Source organism: Anser anser, assembly GCF_964211835.1.
Source record: "Anser anser genome assembly, chromosome: 1".
Taxonomy (NCBI): Eukaryota; Metazoa; Chordata; class Aves; order Anseriformes; family Anatidae; genus Anser; species Anser anser.
Genome location: NC_139720.1, coordinates 29498998 through 29515157, shown reverse-complemented (window position 1 = coordinate 29515157; position 16160 = coordinate 29498998). Strand labels below are relative to the sequence as shown.

At 41.1% G+C, this 16160-nt stretch overlaps 1 protein-coding gene across 4 annotated transcripts in view; it reads left to right on the top strand.

Moving 5' to 3' along the window:
• Positions 1-16160, top strand: part of ZNF277 (zinc finger protein 277) — a 57342-nt gene that overhangs the window by 15212 nt on the left and 25970 nt on the right. For all 4 annotated transcript variants that reach the window (XM_083800834.1, XM_083800833.1, XM_083800832.1 and 1 more), the window contains 3 exons: positions 7438-7645; positions 10552-10640; positions 12657-12739. In XM_083800834.1, the coding sequence (XP_083656960.1) occupies positions 7438-7645; positions 10552-10640; positions 12657-12739 (380 nt within the window). The remainder of the gene's footprint in view (positions 1-7437; positions 7646-10551; positions 10641-12656; positions 12740-16160) is intronic.

Genomic DNA, 16160 nt, shown 5'->3' with positions numbered 1-16160 from the left:
TTGCATGTGCTATTGGTGAGGATGATGACAGGGTGGTTTATTTCCTTTATTCTGAGTTTTGTTTTTGAATACTGTTTATTTGGCAAGTCATTAGTCATCCATCTTTCATACTCCAGAAAACAAAGGAAAAAATCCTGTAATCAGTATAAAATCTCTTCCAAGAATGCGACCACAAATTAGGGAATGCAGCAGTGCCAGCAGATAGGTTCTGTAGTGCCAAGGTTGCCGAAGAAGGAAGCTGTCATGTGTGCGTTTCGAGAGGCATGCCAGTACTTCTTGATACTCGTTTTTATTACAGCTCAAGAAAGCTCAAATACTAGGCAGAGCTTTAAACCTACTCTTTCCAGAAGAGTTTTAAATGTGGTGCTGTTTTGTGCAGAGGTGCCTGTAGGGATACAGCCTAGCTCCCTAACGTGGGGGGCCGGTTATTCCGAGAACTACATCTTTTTGCCATGTAAGCGGTGTGAGCTTGGGGGAGGGTGCTCAGCCTTTCTGTTTGCCAGTAGGCATCTGTTATGCTGTTGTTGCAGAGTGCCAGGTTTGCTGCGCGCCTTTTGTTTTCCCGTCATTTGTTCTCCCCTTTGTTCTTTACATGTCTAAAACGCTCAGTCTTTTTACTCGTTGTTTGGTCTCATTTATTTGCCCGTGTATCTTTGGGGCGTTCATTTTTGTTGTAGGATTGTTTCAAGTTCTCCTGCTAATCTCCTCATAATATTAACCAGCTGTATTAATGAGATAATAAACCAGACTTGTTGGTAATGAATTGATTCATTCAACTACTGGATTTAATTAGAAAGACACTTAACATTCCAGCAGATGTTCTTATTTTGTTTCATTGTCCTTGTGTTACCAACAGTGGGCTTATAAATACATACTGTACATGGTGGTATTTACATAATATGCTCTTCAACTTGAAGCCTTGTTGTTGTGCCATAACACTGCAAAAAATGGCATGAAACCTCTAAATTTCTGTCCTAAGTCAACTGGCATGAATTCCTCTGTCATCATTTAATTTCTTCGGATACTCACAGTCCTGAATTTTCAGAGTATTCTCTGGAAATATTCTTCAGTGTTCTTCATCTGATCAGAAAATGCTTAATTTTCCTAAAAGGAAGTAGGTTTCTTCTGTCATAGTTAAAAACCCATGGTACTGGGCTTATGTTATCTCCTTTCTAGTCCTGTGACGTTCATTCTTCGTTTTGCAGTGGCAAAACTTCAAAAGGAAGGGCATGAGTGCCCCTCTGTTCGGCGTTCCCTGCGGACTAATCGGGGAGGTCCTCCCTCGGCTTGCTGAGTGCCTCCTGGAGGGGTCTGCCGCTGCCTGAGCTCTGGCAAATGAATCGAGGCTGCAGATTCCTTCCCGGGTCCGAGCCATGTGAGTTAGCAATCAGAATAGTGAAGCTTTGTTGTTGATCTGAACGCTGGCAAGCAGAGGAGCCAGCACAAGCGAAAGGGCAGTAGGTGGTTCAGAGTGGGAGGATGAGGTGGAGAAGGACAGAAAACAAGGCTTCCCTATGCTTGGAGGTGGCAGCAAGCTGTGCACTGGCTCACCTGTCTCCGAGGACTTTGCCTTTCACAAGTGGCCTTTAAATGCACAAATCTTCCCTTGCTTTTCTTTCTGCTACTCGGATCTGCTGTATTGGCCGTAAAATTACACGGCGTGTTGCTTTGTGATAATTGCATGTGTGATCGTGCAGAGTACATTGCCTGTATTGCTATAGTCTTTATTGTGCCTGTGTGGGTATAGCACTTACTTAATGTGCAAACTAACATTAGTTTTGAGTTGGGAACAACGGTATTTAAAACTAAAAATGTTCCAGTAAGGAAAATGAATCCATTTTGAGCCTGTTGCTTCATTAGTTGTGAAGGTTAACTAGTCTATATTTAACAGCAGTTAAAATAAAGCCATATAATTTCTTTAATGGACAGCCTCTTTTCTTTCGTTGCTGTTAAGGTGGTACATAGAGCATGTGGTGTGCAGGAATCAGGATTCTATTGTACTAGTATCGTATGCATACCTATAACAAAAAGTAATGCCTATTCCAGTTTTCAAAGTAATTTGCATAATCCACATCATTTTCTATACCATCTCATTATCAAATGTCTTTAAAGTATTCATTTTATTTTCCCCTGAAGAATTTGGTATAGCTTCCATTCTTTGTTTTCAAAGAATGTATTCCTCTAATCTCTTCTTTCTAGCAATTTACATTTTTAGCTCTGTATTAGCTGTAAAAGACTACAATTTTATCTGTCATGTTAAAGGTTGAACAACACGGTGTCAGCTGTCAGCTGTCAACTGTGTGAATGACAGAGGGACTTCCTTGGCTCCTGAGTAGGGTGGCCTTCCTCTGAAGTCTTTGGGGTATCTACTTAAATAAAAGTCATGTTGATTTTCCTTTGGGTAGAGGAGGAGAACTCACCGGTGAGAGTTGGGCAGAAACTTTATGGAGGGATTTTGTAGGTAACTGGATCTTGTGCTGTTCACCACAGCCACAAATAGGAAGGGTGTTAGGTGATAAATTTTGCTATTAGTGAACTTTTTTTTTTTTCCAAGTAGTAAGCATTAGGGCCAACTGAAGCGTTGCAGAAGAATCTCACATTATTTGGATGAACTGGACAATAAAAATGCTATTCAGTGTTAACAAATGCAGAGCAATGCACTTGGGAGTGAACACAAAGAACATGGCCATTGTCATGTATGTTAATACCTGATTTATTTTTCTGAGACTTTGGAAACACTGACGATAATTGAATGGTTCTGAATGATCCTAAATGCAAGCAAAACACTATGAATAGAAAAGGAACAGAAAAAAGATTGAGGAAAAAGTGCACTGATTTAGAGATCCATTTTCTTTTGCTCTTGTTTTCTCCCCACTCCCTTTCCCAACTAAAAAGGGTGAGTAGGACAGGCAAAGGGTTGAACGAGGGCAGCGAGGAATGAATAACTGTGAGGAGAACGTGAAATGCTGCTGCAGGTTTTGGTAGGTGTTAAAAGACAGACAATTTCAAAAAGCGCTGAAACAACTCCATGAAAGGAAAATCCTTAAAATGCTGTTAAACCGAGGCACAGATACAGCCTGTGTCTTAAACTCTCCACCCTCAGATTGATAGCAGACTCTGCTATTTGTGTGATCGCTGATGGTTTGCCCTGTTTTCCCTAGGTATTCGCTTCTTGCCACTGTCAGACAGGGTGCTTGCACTAGATGGATGTTTAATCTGACCCTGTGAAGTCATTCTTGTGGCAGTAGGTTTTAAGAGAAAAGCTTGCAGCTTTTCACTCATTTTCACGCGACTGCAAGTGGGAGTCTGCTGGAGCCTGAGAACTCCATGCAAGTGTTTTACCTCCCTGGTAGCCCTTAGCTGTGCTTTAGAGATCAACAGCATTACTTCAGTACTTATGGCCACTCTGCTCCAAACATAGCATGAAAATTAGCTGCTTTTTCAGGGATTTCAGTAATATGCGTAGCTTTATTTGGACTATTTGATGTTTGTGTTATGTGCTAATCCATTAAGTACTATGCTAAAGGCTGTACATCTTTGTTCTGTGCATTTACCTTCTTCTTCAGTGTTTTCTTGCAGCAGATGAGTACAAAGATTTTTTTTTTATTTTTTTTCCCCTCACCTCCTCCTTTAAGTGCCTTTGAAATAAATTGCGTAAGCTTCTTCAGACGCCACACTGGTCCAGCAAACGATATTTAAGTTATCGTCATATGGTATTAGCTACTCTCTTTGGCCATCAAAAATACTTCACCTCCCTTTATTCCTTCTGCAACTCACCCCTACGCTGAAAGATAAACAGGTCTGTTCTTCAAGCCCAAATAATCGTTTCTGCCTGGTACTTGTGCTAAGGGACTGTATCAGCTCCTTGTCCGTGTTGAATAGCAAGTCTTGCCATGCATACCTATCTTTAGAAAGTTGGTTTGCTGAGGCAGATAGGCTTTTGTTTATTTGGACTTCTAAATGTTTAAATAGGTCATTGCAAGAGACCTAAACCAAAAATGAACAAAAAGCAGGCTAGTGGCTTACTGGGCACAGCTGACTTGGCTGACAGAGTATCCTCTTAGTTCTTTTGGTGTCAGTGAGAGTCAGCAATTGCAAAGGAAATTAAGTTGCTCTACTTTTCTCTGTAAACACATTTTAATGATTCTCCAGGCTATAAACCCATGCCGACTGTAAGAATGCACAAACCTAGAATCTTGCAGGTAAAACGTTCTGCTTAGGAGTGCTGACCCTTCTGTCAGGATTGCTATATCATTTTGTGTAGCAGTTGCTGTTCTTAAAATAGGAAAAAATGGAACAATTTATACAATCCCAATTTAATAAAGAAATATCTAGGGGAAGGGAATAGGCTGATGTGCAGGTAAAACTAGGAGAAAAGAAATGTTAGACTGTCAATTGCAGTTGTATTGCTCCAGGTAATGGTGTGCTCTGTGCACTACCATTGCTCCACGCTGTATAGTTTGACGAGATAAGCTGAATTCAGTGTAACGTGTCCATCAGTCTTCTGCCAAGGCACTGTCTTGCCAGGAAGTTTTATTTTTCAAGTTGCTTAGGTAGAGGCTTTAGCAGTTGTGCAGGGCAGCTTTTTAGTTCCACGAGCAGCATGGAACTCAAGGAGCTGTACACCCTATAGTTTTGTCCTGCAGCAGCAATCAGTGCACGCTGGGGCTGCTTTGGAGCACTACATGTGCAAAAACCAGCTGGCCAGCTGCTGCTGAGCAGCACGTGTGATGGATGGGGTGTCCCGTGCCCCAGTCTGTGCCTCTTCCTTTACCTGACTGAAATTTGTCACAGGGCTTTTAGGAGTTTCATGGCTCTGTCTCTGAAACTTCAGCCCTTCTTTGATTATTTCAAAGTCTTGTCAGAGGATGGTGGGGTGAGTTGCAGAAGAACTTTTCTCCTAGAAAAAAAAGCTGAATGGATATGATTCCTAAAATTATTTTTCATTTTTTTCCATGTGGACAAGTTATCAGATTTATCAGGTACCAGATTTAGTGTGCTTGGCAATATAATACGTCCATGTGAATTTTGTAGGGTGAAAATTGTCATACATTTATTCTTCTATCTGATAAATAGTGTTAATTAAACTTCCATTAACCTTACATATTTTAAAATTCTGTGACAAAATAATAGGCTTGGGAGAAGGCAGGAGATGTCCTTATCTTTTTTTAATTCTGTAGATACCTTCAGAAACTGAAACGTGGGAGTTTCTCTCTGAACATCAGCACTTTTTCACTGTACAGGTGACTGAGCACTGGCACAGGCTGCCCAGAGAGGCTGTAGAGCCTCCCTGCTCGGAGATCCTCAAAAGCCACCTGGACGTGGTCGTGGTCAACCTGTTTTGGGTGTCCCTGCTTGAGCAGGGGGTTGGACCAGATGGCCTCCAAAGGTCCCTTCCAGCCTCAGCCATTCTGTGAACCTGTGAAATTTCTTTCCAGAGGCGTTCATATCACTGCAGGAGTCCAAAGATGTGGAGTTTTCAAGTTAATTTCATATCACAAGAGTCAAGGAGACCCGTGATGTTTTCTGTTTTCATTCACGATGCAGGCAGTATTGGAGAGCTTTTTCTGTTTGCTTTTATTCTCCTTGTGCTACCTGAAATTGAAGATACGTATTGAAATGGATATTTTGTTTCTAAAATAAAACCTCAGCAAAGACGGAGGTATCGTTTGTGTGGAAAATGAACAACATGGTTTATTTCTAGACAACTGGAATTTGGTGAGGCTAATAAGGCCAGCTGTTGAAATCTGATGGTCACACAGCGTGTCTTAATGAATTACACTCACTTCTACCAGTGGAAGAGCTTAGGAATTTACACCGCTGTTATTTAATTAGGGGGGAGACATATACCCCAGGTAAGCCTGCATGTTCGGGAAAGGGAGAATCTGCAATACTCTACCGCAGTCCCGTGCAGTCCAGCCCCTTGTTGAACTACGTACGAACAGCAGTGAATCTGGAGAACATCAGTGGGTGACTCACCTCTGTATGCTGTCATCTGAGCAACTTACGCCTGGGTCGTAGGGTCTGTCACAAACACAAGCTGTTAACCTTCCCACAAGGGCATGTCTGGGCCCTGCTTAATACCTGTAGAGGTAGGAAGAGTTTCAGTGGGCCTAGGCCGCCAGGTAGCTGTAATCTCTAACAAGAATTATCTTTTCTTTTGTCACAAAAGAGTAAGAAAGATCCTACTGGCAAAAAAGAGACAAGTCAAACGCGTAGAGAACTTCAAGAGTCAGACAATGGTGGAAGTATTGTGCAATATGTAAAAAGACAATTAGGAGAAATCAACATACAAACCAGTCTGTGCTATACAATTTAATGCCTTCCTCGTAGTATGAGGAAGATGGCAAAGAGACAAGCCTCATTCACGTCAACAGATAACCTATGTAGTGAGAGAAAGAAAAGTGGGTTTCTCATCATAAAATTTCATTTAGTAATGAGCAGTGCACTTGTGCTGTCTAATAAACTTTGATTTGCTGTCAGCTAGAGTTTCATCTGGAGTATATATTTGAGAACTGTCCTCTGCTAACCTCACACTGCCCATCTTGGAAATAATTGTGGTGGTTTTACGCAGGTGGGCAGCTGAGCGCCACCACGGCTGCTCTCTCACTCCCCCTCCTCAAAGGGAAAGGGGGAGAAAATACAATGGAAAGGGCTCAAGGGTTGAGATAAGGACAGGGAGATCGCTCAACAGTTACCGTCATGGGCAAAACAAATTCACCGTAGGGAGATTAATAAAATTTGTTACTAACAAGCTAAAGCAGTGAGAAGCTAAAAGCAAACTAAAAATACCATCCCACCATCCACCCCCTTCTATGTCCTCCCCCCAAGCAGCACAGGGGAATGGGGAATGGGGGCCGTGGTCAGTCCCTGACGCTTTGTCTCCGCCGCGTTTTAGTGGAAGACTTGTTAGGTCAGAGGTTGGACTAGGTGATCTTGGAGGTGTCTTCCAACCTAGATGACTCTGTGATTCTGCTGCATGCCCTCCTTCTGCACTGTCTGCAGGGCTGGTTCTCTCTCATTTTCTCACTCCTCTCTCCCAGCTGCTGTTGCACAGCAGTTTAGTTTTTTTTTTTTTCCCTTTCTTAAATATGCTCTCACAGAGGTGCAAACAACATCACTTACTGGTTCAGCTCTGGCCAGCAGTGGGTCCCTTTGGAGCCATCTGAAACTAGCTCTTATCTAACGTGGGGCAGCTTCTGGAGTCTTCTCACAAAGGCCACCCTTGCAGCTCCACTACCAAAACCTTGCCACATAAACCCAACAGTGTAACGCAGTCAAGTGGCTTCCATACACCTTGTTGCTGAAATCATCCATGCAACAAAACTGGGGCGCAACAAAACAGGTTTTTACATATACTGCCTAAAAGTACTGCAAGTGATAGAGATTTATTCACTTAGCCAAAATTACTGTAATTATTCTTTTCATTTATCTTAGATACGGAGTGTATTTTGGAGCCTCTGACTCTGCCAGAAAGTCCAGCGAGTCCAGCGGGAGTTGCTGCTGTAGAGGATTCTCCATATGTGCCTTGCATTTTCTGCAAAGAATGCTATCTCCTACCGGAACAAAGCCAGCTCCTGAAGCACATGATAATTGAACACAAGCTTGTCATCGCTGATGTGAAACTGGTTGCAGATTTTAGAAGGTAAAGATTACGTTGTTAAAAATGGGTATGTATGTGTACAGTTACTATATAAAGCTTCAGAAAACTAGAGATTGTATTTCTAAAATACTTGTTTTACACTGGGGTGTTGTGTAGCTACAGCACAGGGCAATTCCTCTGTTAGAAATTCTTTGTCACTTCTCAGATCCTGTTACTAACCAGCAAGCTGTGTACAAGGTAGAAAGCTGTTTATTTCATAAAGGACATTCTAGACAGTCAACTCTTCCAATTTTTGGTTTTATTCACATGAGAAGACAGTTTCTACAACTGTACAATGTCCTAAAGATGTATTGTACACAGAAGCTCTTCAGTACGTGAACTTACACATTCTGGGTTGAAATTCATTTACCCTATCTTAAGGATGCCAGTATTTTCCCACAGAAATCACATTTAATCCTTAACTATACTCCACAGGTCTATGATCTGCATGCAACTGTGACTCGTACAGCTGTGTCACCGATCTTCTCGATGGGGTCACGTTTGGCTTCCTCTCTTTTTCCAGTAGCTGGCAAAGGCCCAGCTGGCTTGTGATTTCAGGGGCTCGGCACTTGCTTGGCATTTTGTTTTCACACACAATGATGTATGGTCCTGTCAGAAGGCTAGATGGTACCTACTGATTTTGTAACTAGTTGTGTTGCAGTGCTTAAGTGTTAGCTAGATAATTTCTCAAATAGACGGACTTTTGTGGTAGGCCTTCCGTGATCGGTTACTCTGCCAAAGCCAGCAACTTGTGCCTAACTATCAAAGTGCAAAAACCTAAACATTAATATGAAATTTGGGAAGATGAATGTAAGCCATATAAATCCTTAGTCATACATAGGAGCTTAAAACTGCATAAAATTGAAAATTGATACTTGTTTTTGTTTGGTTTTGTGCGGAAGGCAGGCAGAACAAGAATGCAATGTTCTTTGGAGATAATGCTAGTTTCCTCAGATAAATAAAGGGATCAGAACTGCTCGGTAATGGAATGCCAGTTTAAGTGCACTTGGGGGATTATTCTGGGTTACTAGAAATTTATTTTTAAATCACCTTTTCAAGAAAATGTCCATTTAGATTCTTTTGGCTTCTAATGCAATTGGAAGGTAGCCAAATGTTAGAGAAAACAGCCCCAGGATGTGATGTGGTGGAGCTGTTACTCTGAAGTGTTTCTTCTCTTTATTTGCTGTACTGAATACCAGCAAATGAGTCTAATACTGTGAACAAAAAAAGACAAGTATAATCTGAGGTGTTAAAATGAAGTGTGGAAAATAAAGGGAAATAACTATAAATACATTATATTATATTTATACTCAACAGTGAGTTAGAACCAGTCTTAGGTATGTGTTTCTTGACAGAACAACAAGCACTGGAAAGTCCAGAGAAGATCAGTGCTAATGGAAAGCATTTTTTTTTTTGTAAGCTTGGAAAAATAAAGGTAAGTTGGCAGTAGGGGAAGGAATAGAGATGAGGTGAATACATCCAATACATGCATGACTGATACACAGAGGACATTGATCACTTACTCTCTCTTCCTGAAAGTATGACAAGGCATTGGCTTTATTTGAGCATTGATTATTTGGGTTAAGCCGTATCGTATAAAATCCCTTAACAGTAAGCTTCATGGCACAGAAGGTTATGGTTTGGTGAGTTTGTCTAAATGGTGTTTGCTTATTTCAGTTCAGGGGACAGACTGAATGGCATCTTGAAATCCTTTCATTTGCACATTTATATCCTAAAAACTCCATTCTTGAAGACCTGCTGTTCTATGTAACTGCAAGACTAATTCCATCATACATTATAAAAGTAGTGGGCATAGGCACAACAAAATGCTCACCTGTCACTTACAGACATCTAATGATGCCTCTGAATGAGCTTCATCTGTGCTTGCAGGTTTTACTGTGCTTAGCTGTCTGTTGTACCAGAGATTAATCCTCTCCACGTCAAGAGCCGCTACAAATATCTAGAAACGTCCTCATAACACTGTCTGAATTTTTATGATTCTTTTCCTAATTTGATGTCACGTCAATAGGAAACAGTCACTGAATAGCTAGCCTTTACCTGACCAACTCTTACATGATTAATATTATGCAATAGGCATAAATGTAAGCATACACTTAAACATTTTCAGATTATTTTTCTTTAATAAGATTCTGAATAATTAGCACAGGGGCTGCTTTATTCACTTCATCATAGAATTGAGGGTGATGACTTTTTGATTAGACAGTAGCTTCTATTTCAGAATCTCCGTTGTGGTCTGTTAATGCTGCTATGACAAACAATAATACTATTATTGTACTACAGGAACATTTTTAAACAACTGTAGTTGATGGGTTAAACTTTCAAGCTGTGTTTAGGGCTTTTGTTATTCTGTCTGGTACCCCACCCCCAGGTGTTTGGGGACTTCATTCTTCTGTCTTCCTAGCTGTCTGCCAGGCTACAGCTTTCACTGTAACTCCACAGGAGACCTGCCAAAACCTCACTTTTGACAAGTTGGTGTTTTAACTGAGTTTCAGATCCTTGCCTGCATCTTGCAGAACACCGAGCGCAATGTTTTGGGAATTTGAGAGTACTCTGTAGTATATCTTTTCAGTAAAGATGCATCTGAATGGCACATATGTCTGAAAATGTGAATAAGTTACAGTGTTTATGTAAAACCAAATGCAAATCTTTCTTATTTAGATCTTCACTTTGACAGGGTAGTTGAACCCAGGTTTAATGAAGCTGACTGAATTTAATGAATGAGAAAACCAGGTTAAAGGAAGAAAAAAATGAGAGGAATTAAAAAAAAAAAAACGAACACTTAAGACCTATAAGAATTTAAAGTATACAAGAAATGAGAGCAGATCAACTGTTTATTAAATGGTTTGGGGTTTTCCTTCTTCACTAATCATCTCCCCCTTAATTTTAAGATATATCTTATATTGGAAGAAGAGGTTTGCAGAACAACCCATCACAGACTTTTGTAGTGTGATAAGAACAAATTCGGAAGCTCCATTAGGTAAGTATGCGGCTATTTTCTCTATTGGCCAGGTCATATGATAATTTCTGGCATATACTGGTGCTTTGATCCAGTCAAATGTGAAGTAATCTCACACTAGGTCAGAAAAGCACAGAAATAATGTTTAATTCAGCTACATATTTAAACATACCTTCCTGAAGGGTGGCAACATGTGCTTCAGTAAGGTGCTGAGCAAGGATGAGCTCAAGTCCAGGCTTCAACACTCTGCCAAAGTGGGGCCAGCTGCCAAACAAGGCCTAGAAGCAGTGCTGCTCCTCATCATAGCTAGGGAAGCTTTGGTAACCACTGCATAAATAATTGCTGGCAGTCCTTCCAGAAACATTCCCAGGGAACTACCTTCCCAAATTCACCCTGTCCCCTACCCCCAGCTCATGCCGTTGGCTCTTCTTGGGCAGCAGGGCTGCAATCATGCTTCCTTTCTCCTCTCCCTGTGCTTATTGCCCCAAAAATGTTAAGAGAAAATATCTTCACATTAAGGGTACGAAGACTGCAATTTTCTGCACTCCGACACAAGACCAAGGACTGTACCTCACAGCTCTGGCCCAGTTGGATGCTCCTTCAAAAGGACAGAGGCTGACAGTGCAAAAGAAGTGTTTTTCTCAGAAGTAGACACAAAATTGTTAAACAGATTTCCACAAAAATGAGTTTCCTGTTGTGAACTTCACCACCTTCTGTTCCAAGCAGAAGCTGATATATTTCTTTGGCTTCCCCTTCCTAACAAAAATATATAATTTACATAAAAGCAGATAAGAGAACATTAGGGCTTTCCTACATCTTTAATCATCTATGGAGAGCTTATAAGACAGTAAAAATGCATGCAGACAGTGTCAGAGATGCGTGGAAATAAACTGTTCTAATTCAAATTAATTTTAAGAAAAATAGTCCTGGAAAATGTGAAAATCACTCCAAAGACTTACATTTCTCTTACATATGTATTTTTTTGCTGCTGAAATTTTAACACCTACCACGCATTTTGAAAATTGCAAATCAAGCACCTGAAGGCTAGAGCCTACCAAAATTGTGATCCAACAGTAGCCATTCCAAAGGATAGTGAGAATATTTTAATATTAATGATGAGCTCCTTCAAATTGGATAGCTCAGAAATCAGGAGGTTTATATTACTTCGTACAGGTTCTGTGTGAAAAGTTGGGAAAGGCTGAAATGGGAAAGTTTAAAATGGTGAAAGACTTAGTAATGGTCAGTTCAGCTCACCAGCCACATAATCCTTTGATTAATAAATGAGTAGGTTTCAAATGCAAACTGTTTTCTTAAATGTTTTTATATATTTTTATCTGCCGAGTAATTTTAAGGTGATTAATTTGAATGAGATTTGTTTCATTACTAAAATGGATATGAACATAAACAGTAAAAAGTGTAGTAAACATAAAATGTACATAAAACAATTAAAACGTTAATTAGGCAAGCCGCAGTGTGTGTTATTAAACAGCTATGATACACACTTGCAGATGGAACAAGATCTGACAGTAAAAGGTGGTGCTGTTAGTGAAGGGTATGCCAAATGATAACTACTGAAAATGAATAATTATTTAGAGAAATAAATGAAAAATCTCACATGCAAGATAGAACTAAAAGTCACTTAATGATTCTTTTATGCTGACTATATACTGTGACTAATATCAATGATTAAAGGTTTCTCTGTCTCCAGAAGAACCAACATAAAAGAGAACAAGGGTGGTTGCGGGGAAAACCTATGCAAGACTTTTGTCTTTGTACTGCAATATAAATGGTGTGAATTCAGTTCTGTTTAAGATCAGATGTATGTATGTAATTGCTGATAAAGCCTTATGAGTAAGTGTATACAAATGTTTAAGCATGTTTCATTAAATTATGCAATTAAAATAGCTGCCTTTAATAGATTCAGGAAGTCATTTCTTATTCCTAATCCATCCAGAGGTTTAGCAGATTATATGCTACAAATATTCAAAACAGCACCAGCCTCCCATCCCTTACCCACACTTCCTGATCTCTTAACAGAAGAACAAGACAACTATTTTCTTCTCTGTGACGTCTTACCAGAAGACAGGTTACTTAGAGAACAACTTCAGCAAAAGAGACTGGTAAGAAATCACTTTTATTTCCTTTTTTTAAGGTAAACAGTTCATTAGTATAATATATGGAAATTTAGTGGACATTTTGTATATAAAGCATATTTTACTAAACTGCAAAATGCTTTTTAGTTCATTTTCCTATTTACTACAGAAGAGTATATAAAGTCCTTGTTTATAGATTTTTCATTGGAATAAATCTACAGGTTGTACAGTGTTTCACAGGGGTGGAAAATACACCCAGAGCACGACAAAAAGGCTGAGCATGTTGAATGTTTTTCTTCTTCAAAGAACCTGCAGTGCACTGACACACTATCATTTGTGTAGTAATTTACGTGTGGGGACATTAGCAAAATAAAACTCAGTGTATGCTACTGTGAAACAGAAAGTGATACTTAAAAAGTCTTCAAGCAAACTGCTTTTGTGTACTAATACACTTTCAGTCAGATGGTTTTAATTCACACTTACATACTCACATGCACCAAGATGCATGAGTGGAGGAAGTCTGTCCAGGATCGTCTCTGTGACAGTTGTTGAGTCCTCATGAAACCCCTGGCTTTTTTCTTGCTTGGTGATGACACCCTAGCCCTTTAGACAAATCTCTCATATCTTAGGAGTTGTGAGTTCTGACTGGGTGTCATTTGTGTTAGGCTCTTGCTGATTTCAGCTTCCATGAGTCTTAGCCCAGGTTGCTGACCACTGTTTTGTGTCGTTTCCTTGTTTGAAATACACATCCGTAATCTGTTCTTCCTCTTAGGCTAATTTAAAAATGAATGCTATGTGATGCGTTGCAGTCTTGTTGCCAAGCTCCTAGTGTTAGGATGCAGGGTCTTCTGCTAAGTTATCTGTGCTGTGAGGTCTTAGAGTGCAAGCCTTTCGATCTTGACATGAGCAAGTTCCTCAGTTTACTGCTGGGAGCTCTGTCCTTTGATTAATCAATACAGGACTTTTAGCTCTTCGTTTTGCAGTTTCTTCTGGTACCTTACCTGGTTGGCAAGATACTAACTTTACGTTTCTTTTACAAGGCTACATACACAGCATGCAACTGAAAAACAACTTAAAATACAAGCATTCAGAATGAGGGGGATGCTTACAAAAACCAAATTCTATTGCTCAGGAAAATTGGGACTGGCAGGCAAAAGCTGCTACCCTGGGAATGCTCTATCTGTTTTTTGGCTAAAGTCACATTCTGAATCTTGCTGCACACAACAAGTGAATCCCCAGAGTCTGTGGAATATGTACAGGTCTCACACAGCTCTCCATGGTGTCCCAGCTCTTGCAAAGGAGAACTGTAATAGTTCTGACACTGAGGATTTCCCACAGAGTTGGAGGTGCTTCAGCTGAAATCTTCATTCCTATGTAGGTCCATTGGGTTGGCATGGACTGAGAAAAAAGCGTCTGGTGCACTCATGCCTAGCATGCTTCTTTCCCAGTTCATCATAAGGCCCACCCTGGATCAGTAGAAAAGGTTTGTCTAGGTCAGTATCTTACCTTTGCCAGCAGCCAGGTGTCTGGTACATTTTTGCCTTGCTCTGATCCAGTGGTGATTCTTTCTTAAAATATTCTCCTAGTCTCCAGCAATTGACAGCTCAAGAATTTCCAAATTCAACAACACCATATCTATATTTAACACAGTAGATTTTTATTTCATGAACCTCCGACTCTGAGCCCCCTACAAGCTTCTGATATCCACAAGTTCCTGCAGCGGAGTTGCACAGCTTAACTACACTGTGAGAGAACTCTTTGTTCGGCTCTTTCCAATCTCTCCCCTCCCCCTTGGAATGTTTTTCACATTAGAAAAGGTAGTGAACAATTCATCCTTAATCTTATCCAAACCATCCATGATTTGTCTCCTGGTTTTCCTACCTTACATCATGTCTTCCATGAGTTACGTGCTGCAGTGTGCCCTCACAGCAAAGAGCAGCATCCAGGACTGCATTAGGAAGAGCTTTGACAGCAGGTTGAGGGAGATGATCCTTCCCCCTCTGCTCAGCGCCGGTGGGGCCACACCTGAAGTACTGTGTCCAGTTCTGGGCTTCCCACTACTAGAAAGATACAGACTTACTTGAGCAAACCCATTGCAGGGTCCCAAAAATGATTAAGGGACTGCAGCATCCATCATACAAGGAGAGGCTGAGAGAGCTGGCACTGTTAAGTCTGCAAAAGAGAAGGCGCAGGGGGAATCTTAGCAATGTGTATAAATATGTGGTAGAAAGAAATGAAGATCAAACCAGACTTCTCTCACTGCTGCTCTGTCTTAGGTTTACGTGACAAGGGCGTGGTAGCAAGGGGGCTTCAGGGGTGGCCTCTGTGAGCCAAAGACTGTCCCCAAAAGGGGACATGGGTCCCATGGTGGAGCAGATCTCCACACTGCAGCCCGTGGAGGAGTCCTTGGTGGAGCAGGGGCAGAGAGTGACCATGAAGGAGCAGCACAGGCCAAGTATAAGGGGCTGACCGCAGCCCCATTTCCCCGTTCCCCTGCGCTGCTCAGGGGAAGGAGGTAGAAGAAGTTGAGTTGGGGGAAGTGTTTTAGTTTGCTTTTAGTTCTCACTGCTATAGTCTGCTAATGATAAGCAGTAAATTATATTAATCTTCCTATGCTGAGTCTGTTTTACCTGTGATGACAATTGTTGAGTGGTCTCCCTGTCCTTATTGCAACCCTTGAGCCCTTTCCGTCATATTTTCTTCCCCTTTTCCTTTGAGAAGGGAGAGTGAGAGAGCAGCTGTGGTGTTCAGCTGTGTAGCAGGGTAAAACCACCACATGCCCCCCCCTGTCAGAACAGGAGGCAGTGGACATGAATTATAAATCAGGAAATTCCATCCGAAAAGGAGAAAACACATGTTTACTGTGAGGGTGGTCTGGTCAGACACTGGAACAGGTTGCCCAGAGAGGCTGTAGGGTCTCCATCAGTGGAGACAGTCAAAACCCAGCTGGACACAGTCCTGGACAGCGAGCTCTAGGTGACCCAGTTAGCGCAGGACATTGGACTAGATGATCTCAAGAGGTCCTTTCAAACTTCCATGATGCAGTGATTCTAGGTTGAAGTTGCTGTTTATGTCACGGTTCTTCCCTGTACATCCCTGTTACACCCATCTGTACCTTTTCCAGTTTCCCATATTCCCCTTGAGGTTATGTGAGACCTCTTGTATATCGCATGCAGGCATGCAGTGTCACAGTGGTGTTCGTTTCCCAAGCACATTCATGTTATTTGAGGAAGGGAAGGGAATCGTTATTGAGCATGCAACTATTGTTTTCGTATAACTGTCTGCTGTAGTAGTAAGTCCTGGCTGCTACACCTTGAACTGTACTTTTTCTTTTTTAAAAGGCCATTTGTTTCTGAGTTTTCCGTATTTTGTGCTATACAATCCTATCCCAGCTAGGCCTTCTCTCCACTACTGGTGTCAAGGGAGGGCAGAGTCATCTGGCAGGTAA